This window comes from Passer domesticus, chromosome 6 (genome assembly GCF_036417665.1).
Source record: "Passer domesticus isolate bPasDom1 chromosome 6, bPasDom1.hap1, whole genome shotgun sequence".
Classification (NCBI taxonomy): Eukaryota; Metazoa; Chordata; class Aves; order Passeriformes; family Passeridae; genus Passer; species Passer domesticus.
Window position 1 is genome coordinate 70,456,145 of NC_087479.1, and position 6,745 is coordinate 70,462,889.

The window sequence follows — 6,745 nt, forward strand, 5'->3', positions numbered from 1 at the left end:
CTGAGTCTGCGGATCCCGCCAAGTCATAACTGACTTGTGGGATGCGCCGGATGCGTCAGTGAAAACGGTCAGAGCCTTTAGAGGAGTTCTACTCTGAACCTGCTGAAGAGATAATTTAAACTGGACTTCCGAATTAAAAATTTTGTGAGCCGGCCGATGAATAGAAATCTGACCGGTGTAGCTGTCCAGAGCGAACTGCAGGGCCTCATTCTCTTGGAGAAGGTGTTCCAACATAGCTTTTGAAAAGTGGGCCGAATCTAATTTTAGTGGAATATGAATGCATGTGAAGTCCACACCTGCCAGCTCCCTGATCCGAAGGCGAGCCTTACGAATCAGTTCCGCCACCAGCTCTTGTGGCCTCGTCATCCTTTTGGACCTTTGGTGACTAAGGAACACCCACTCTATAATCAAGAGAGTGTCCCTAGCCCCCTGGTCCTTTTTGGTGTTCTTGATGTCTTCCCACTGGAAGGTCATCCCATGGAGGTGTGGCAATTTCCCGAGAATAATGAATTTGAAGGGCAGGCTCGGCTGGTAACGATGGGCCTGCCTCTCTGAGATGGACTTTTGGATCTTTTCCAATGCAGCTTGCGCTTCTTGGGTGAGCGACCTAGGAGAACTAAGCTCCTCTCCCCCTTTCAATAAATTGAAAAGGGGGGCCAGGTCTTCGGTGGGAATGCCTAGCCAAGGTCTTACCAATTCAAAGACCCACACAGCTGTTGGGCGTCGGAAAGCGTTCGAATGGAATTCCGAATTGTAATTTTTTGTGGTGTGATAGTTGTTTTGCTATAACCAGAATACAATGACCAATCTAAATTTTTGAGAGGAGGGAATAACACGTAACAAACATCTCGGACCTCCAGTGGGAATAAACTGAGGGTTGAACCCTGACCTCTGGTCCAATCATTCACTGTCCAAGACAGAAGGGTCTGGATGGAAGGGTATGGACACCGAATAACAGACAGCAACCAGGGAGGGATTAGGAGAGATAAACCGTAGGGAAAGGGAGTGGAAAAGTGCAACTGACGGGACAATCAAGAAGAGGGAGAGAGAGAGAGCCCGGGCAGAACCATAAACAGGAATGGGGGGGTACAGGAATAAACCAACTTAAAACTAATGCACCCCAACATAGCAGCTTTAAAAAAAAAAATAATCTTTTTTTATCCTTTTCGTATGAAGTTTTGGTTACAAAGAAATTTTATTTTACACAGTAATATTTAGCAAAGACATTAAATAACAGATGCTTTTAAGATGCCAAATGTGGGAACTGCAGCAAATTCCTCCCTGACTGACATTCATGAGTGCCTGCTCTCAGGGAGGAATCAGAAGGTCCTGTCCAGTGGGTGGGAGCAGATGTATGCCCTCTTCTCCAGGATCTGCTTTCCAGCTTTTTTAATGGAATCATCCAGGTTTGCATCTGCGTCTGTGGAGAAAGAGAGAAAAGTCAACTAAAGGACCACAAAGAGCTGTTGTAAATTTCTTTCAGGAAGTGTTTTGGAACACAAATGCAAGAGTGTGAGAGCCAGGAAGAAACTGAACATTCTCTTCTGAAAAAGATTGGTTATTACAGACTGAGCTTCAGAGACCCAATGCCCAACTGGTCAGTACTTCCCAAAGAGTCCAAATTCCTCATTTCTATCAGCTACTTGTCAGGAGAAATACAGATATTATATTCCTCAATAAAGAACCCTGGCAGCTGGCTTTAGCTATGAAGCGAAGAGACTCTTTTCAACAGGTTCCAGCTCTGCTGCTTGTTTCAATTAAAAGCGGAGCCAAACTCTTCTGTTGGTCACATCAAACCAACATAAGTTTCAGGAATCTGTGAAAGACCTAAGAGTGTGATAACCTAACATTATTTCATTTTATAATACTTACAGTCTTCTAATTCAGCCATGGGATAATTAGGCCATCACTGACTATATCAAATAACTGGAAGAAGCACTGGAAAAGAAGTTTTTTTACAACTAAGTTTTAAAATCTAATGAATGAATTTCATAACAAAAACCATGTAGTAAGAATACAGAAATTTAAACATGTCAAAGCTCTTTGATGATGGAGCCCTGAACCCCAGTCATGTGCAGTGCAGTCTCAGCTGTCCCTTTGAGGCCAGAGAACTGACAAGGCTCAGGGCTGGGATGAGCCTTCGCCCAAAACCAGCTCCAAGATTGACTGGGAATCAATCCAGAGCAGGGCTCACACAAAGAGCAAAGTCTCAAGGCCAAAGCCAAACCTTCATCACGTTGGATTTGTTTTCACAAATCTGGAGCAAATTTTTCTTGTGCTGCAACACCACTGTTACCATGAAATTTACATGGGCTACTAAATAAGCACTGTCCTGTCCTGTCCTGAACTGTGCTGCCCAAATACTGTGGAGAACTTGCTCTGCCTCTCCCCGTGCCCCTGGGGCTGCTCTTGGCCAGGCAGCCTCAGTGGGAGCCAGCACTGGCTGCAGCCCCAGCGGGGCCCCCAGGACAAGGCCCAGCAATTAAGAGGCCAATGGAAGCACTGGGCAGCAGCAGAACTCTCAGCAGAGTTATTTGGATAACCATGGACTGGCCACAGCTTCACTGCAGCATGATTCCCAGTCAGGCTACCAATGCCAGGAGTAGAGTTATAAGAAAACTGTGCAGAAAAATCAACAACTGACCGTCTGAGCTCGTACAGCTTGCGAATGCCAAGATAGCAGCCTATCAGCACAAGTGGCACAGTGAACACTGTCACCACTGTGCCTATCATGCAGGTCCTACGCACATCCTCGGGACAGACAATTCTTGGGAAGCGCACTGGATCCGGGGCATATATTCCTGTTTCATTGATAATATCTGTGGGAGCAATTGAGAGCATGAGCTCGTGCTGTGCTGCACTGCTGAGCTGGCAGCACGGTGGATACGGGCAGGACGTTCTCTGTTTCCCCCAGAGCTGGGGCCTGCAGGCACCTTGCCGGCCCTTGGCACAGGCTGTGCCAGCCAACAAAGCCCAGCAGGCCGGGAGGAGAGCCCGGGGGCAGCGCAGCTGCTTGGGCAGTGGCTGCTGCCAGGGACACAGGCCAAAGCCATCCCTGAGCAGCCACTGCCACCCCTGGCCCTCCCTGCCCCGTGACAGCTCCCCCAGCCCCAGGGGACAGGCTCAGACCCCGTCAGGAGGCATGGGAGCCTTGCACTCCCCCTCTGCCCTTTCCCCACCATGGCCACCCCGTGCAGCTGCTCCCAGGTTTTGGGACGTGTCTCCCATGGAAGGGGCCCAGCAGGAATGCTGAGCCTGGCTGAGCCTGGCACAGCAATCACCTTCTGTGGCACTGTCTGGCATCTCCTCCCTTTGTGCATCGGTGGCTGGCACTGGGCCATCACTTCCTCCAGGAAGTTCTGCCTTCCGCAAATGTTTTCGGTCCACATCTGGAGAAAGGAAAAAGGACAGCTGGATCTGGTGGAACCATTCCCCATTAGGGTGGTGGCATCTTCAGGAAACTGCACTTGTCAAAGATGTGGATAAGTATCAGGGAAAGGCCAAGGCCCTTGGGGCTGCTCCATCTCCAAATAGTTGCTTCTCCGGATCTACCCAGAGACCAGGAAATTGCAGGGGATCTCAGGGTGTGCATGCCCTTTGGTGCAGTTTGGGCAGCCTGTCAGCTGATGCCAAATGCCTTCCTGCAGAGGCTGGGCAGATGCTGCAGCCAGGCCAGGCTGGGAAACAGCCCTGCAGGGCATCAAAGCAGCAGCAGCAGCAGCATGGGGCAGCGAGGCTGCCATGGATCCCTTCCCACTGTGCCGGGCACGGCGTGTCCAGATGTGCAGCCAAAGCCCCCGGCTGCTGAGTCCCAGGGGAAGACTGAGGGAAATGCACCCACCACGTTGTCTCTCCAGTTCAGTCAAGATTTGGTCTGCTTGTTTGGATTCCTCCAGGGACTTACCCTGTTTTGTAGGTTTTTTCCTCCCTCTCAGAGGACCTTAAGAGAAAGTATTTCCATTTCTCCAGAAACGGATTCCACAGAACCAGGACTCAGCCTGTGGCATCAGCAGGGACACACTACTCACCCCTGCCATGGGAGCTGGGCTTGTGTGCAGCAACCAGACCTGGAGCTTGAAAAGTCCTCCCTGCAGACACACCTGCAACTCAAGAGCCACACAAGCTGCTGTCACGTGTTTCCTGACAGTTTGTCAATGATTATTCTCTGAGGGGAAGTTGAGAACTTACCTGCAGAGGTTCCCAAGGGTTCCAAACCATCTTCCATCCCAGCTGCTGGAAAAGCTATCCCAGCACCCTCACCTAGAAAGGGAGCACAGACCACACCCATTTCCATGGTGTGGTGGGGTGCCCCTCTGCTTTTGGGAACTGGGCACTGCAAGGGGGTCGGGTAAGGCCGTGGGAGCCAGATGTCAGTGGACAAGGCCAAAGCTGCACAGGGGCCTGGGGAGCTCTGGACTGGCTCTGGTCACACTCCACCCTCTTTGCAAGCCCTGTGCAGCATCCCTGGAGGGGCAGGCACTGACACACAGCAGCAGAGAGGGCAGCTGAAGCCTCAGCAGGGCTCAGGCCCAGAGGCACAGCAATTACCTCCTGGGCCTGTGCCTGGCATCGCCTCCCATCCTGCAGCAGAGGCTGCCATGGAGCCACTGCTTCCTCCGGGAAACTCAGTCTTCAGCACAGCCTTTGGTTTCATCTCTGCAGAAAGAAAAAGGAACATTTGGATTAGGTGCAGATGTTCCCGTCTCTGGGAGTTGGAATCTTCAGGAGACAATACTGGTTAAATTGATGGATAAGGATCTGGAAATCATAAAAACTTTTGGGATTGGACAGGGCACTCTCTTGTCCAAACAGCTGCCATTCCTGATCTGCCTGGAGACCGGGAAATTGCAGGGCATGTCAGGCCACCAATGGTGCAGTTTGGGCAGCCTGTCAGCTGATGCCAAATGCCTTCATGCAGGGGCTGGGCAGACGTGTCAGCCAGGCCAGGCTGGGAAACAGCCCTGCAGGGCGTGGAAGCAGCAGCAGCAGCGGGGCAGTGAGGCTGCCATGGATCCCTTCCCACTGTGCCGGGCACGGCGTGTCCAGATGTGCAGCCAAAGCCCCCGGCTGCTGAGTCCCAGGGGAAGCATGAGGGAAATGCACCCACCACGACGTCTCTCCAGGTCACTCAGCATCTTGTCCAGAAGCTTGGCTGCCTCCAGCGACTTGCTGTCTCCTGCGTCTTGGTTCTTCCATCTAGGAAGACCTTAATGGAAAGTGATTCAATTTCTCCATCAGGCTGGAGTGGCAGTGAGGGCACCTGGGTTCTTGGTGCCCTCCAAGGCACTCCCTCAGCCCTGCCTCCCACTCAGGAGCAGGAGCAGAGGGAGCACGTGCCTGCAGTGGCCCCACACTGGGATGGAAGCAGCCCCTTGCGGGGCAGTCAGGGCAGAAAGGACTCCCTGGAGCTGCCAGCAGCTCTAAACCCAGCCATGGGCAGGACCAGGGCTTGGCAGTGGCAGCAGGAGCAGCTCGGGCTCCCTGGGGCCAGCAAAGGAGCTGTGAAAGGCTCAGCCCCGGGGCACAACCCAGGGCCTGGCCCCTTCCCTCTCTGCTCTTCTCCCTGGCTGCACAGAGCACATGAAAGGACACACTGACATTCCACATGGGAGGAAGATGGACAGCTAAATGCTCCTTCCTCCCACTGACAGCAATCCTGTGGGATCACTCAGGGCCTCAGTGTGGATCCGCCCAAATTTTTCAGATTCTTTCAAGATTATGTTAAGGGAAATGGCGTTTAACTGAGCTCTTGCCGCATGGACACTGATTTTTTTCTCTGGAAAGGCACACGGAAAACTTGCCTCCAGCATCCTCCAGGGGTTTCAAGCCATCATCTGATAGGGCATCCAGATTATCCATGTCAGTATCCCAATCTAGAAGGGAACAATCATCAGAACCATTTCCATGGTGTTCTGGGATCCCCCTCTGCCTTAGAGTACTGGGCACTGCAGGGGGGTCAGTTAAGGCTGTGGGAGCGAGATGTCAGTGGACAAGGCCAAAGCTGCACAGGGGCCTGGGGAGCTCTGGGCTGGCTCCTGGCCACTCTCCACCCTCTTTGCAGGCCCTGTGCAACATCCCTGGATAAGTGGCTGGAGCAGTCCAGGACCTGTTGGGGCTCTCTCCCTTCCCACAGAGGAAACCCTCCCTAATGCCCTGGGCAAAGGCATTCCCAGCGCTTCCCGGGGAGCAGGGAGCGCTGTGCCGGGAAAGGGCAGCCAGGCTGCCGGCTCACCTGCTCGCCGCGCTTGCAGCGGAGCAGCCTGGGCAGCCCTGGCAGGCAGGGCCACAGCCAGGAGCAGCAGAAGGAAGAGGCGCAGAGCAAGGGCCATGCTGCCTTGCCCTCTGCCAGTCCTGCAGCTCTTGCTGCCACCGCTGTCCTGTCACCGCTGTCCCAATGTCAGCACCGCTGCTGCCACCGCCGCTGCTGCCGCAACAGTTGTGCTCAAGGACTGACTGCTGGCTCCTTGTGCTGCTCTGCAACCACGGGGCTCTGGCACCTCTGTGACCTCAGGTCCTGCTGTGACCTCATGGCCTTAGCTGTACCCCCAGCGTGTGCCCCCAGCTGTATGTATGGACTGCCCCGAATGTAAATGTTTTGCTTCATCAATGAGCCATTGCTCAGCAAAATTATTATATTTCCTGCTGACATTGCTGGTCACGCTGTGTTGCTGGAGATGGTCTTGATTGTTTTACGGTTTTCCTGGGCATGCCCCTGAAAGAGCTCCAGGCCTAGATGATGCCACAG

General features: G+C 53.1%; 1 protein-coding gene across 3 annotated transcripts; it reads right to left on the reverse strand.

Annotated features, from left to right (window-relative positions):
- Positions 1-1,176: 1,176 nt before the first annotated feature.
- Positions 1,177-6,073, reverse strand: LOC135302221 (uncharacterized). Of its 3 annotated transcripts, XM_064422649.1 has the most exons (10): positions 5,802-6,061; positions 5,108-5,206; positions 4,549-4,656; positions 4,189-4,260; positions 4,029-4,100; positions 3,905-3,940; positions 3,282-3,389; positions 2,645-2,819; positions 1,873-1,938; positions 1,177-1,420 (listed from the first exon to the last, which is right to left on the reverse strand). In XM_064422649.1, the coding sequence occupies exons 1-9, from the start codon at positions 5,857-5,859 to the stop codon at positions 1,914-1,916; spliced, it is 753 nt and encodes a 250-aa protein (XP_064278719.1). In that variant the 5' UTR covers positions 5,860-6,061; the 3' UTR covers positions 1,177-1,420; positions 1,873-1,913. The 3 variants fall into 3 exon arrangements, 2 of the variants coding, with proteins under 2 accessions (XP_064278719.1, XP_064278720.1); XM_064422650.1 differs by lacking the exon at positions 3,905-3,940 and having other exon boundaries at positions 5,802-6,058; XR_010363920.1 differs by lacking the exons at positions 1,177-1,420; positions 1,873-1,938 and having other exon boundaries at positions 2,778-2,819; positions 3,282-3,940; positions 5,802-6,073.
- Positions 6,074-6,745: the final 672 nt, after the last annotated feature.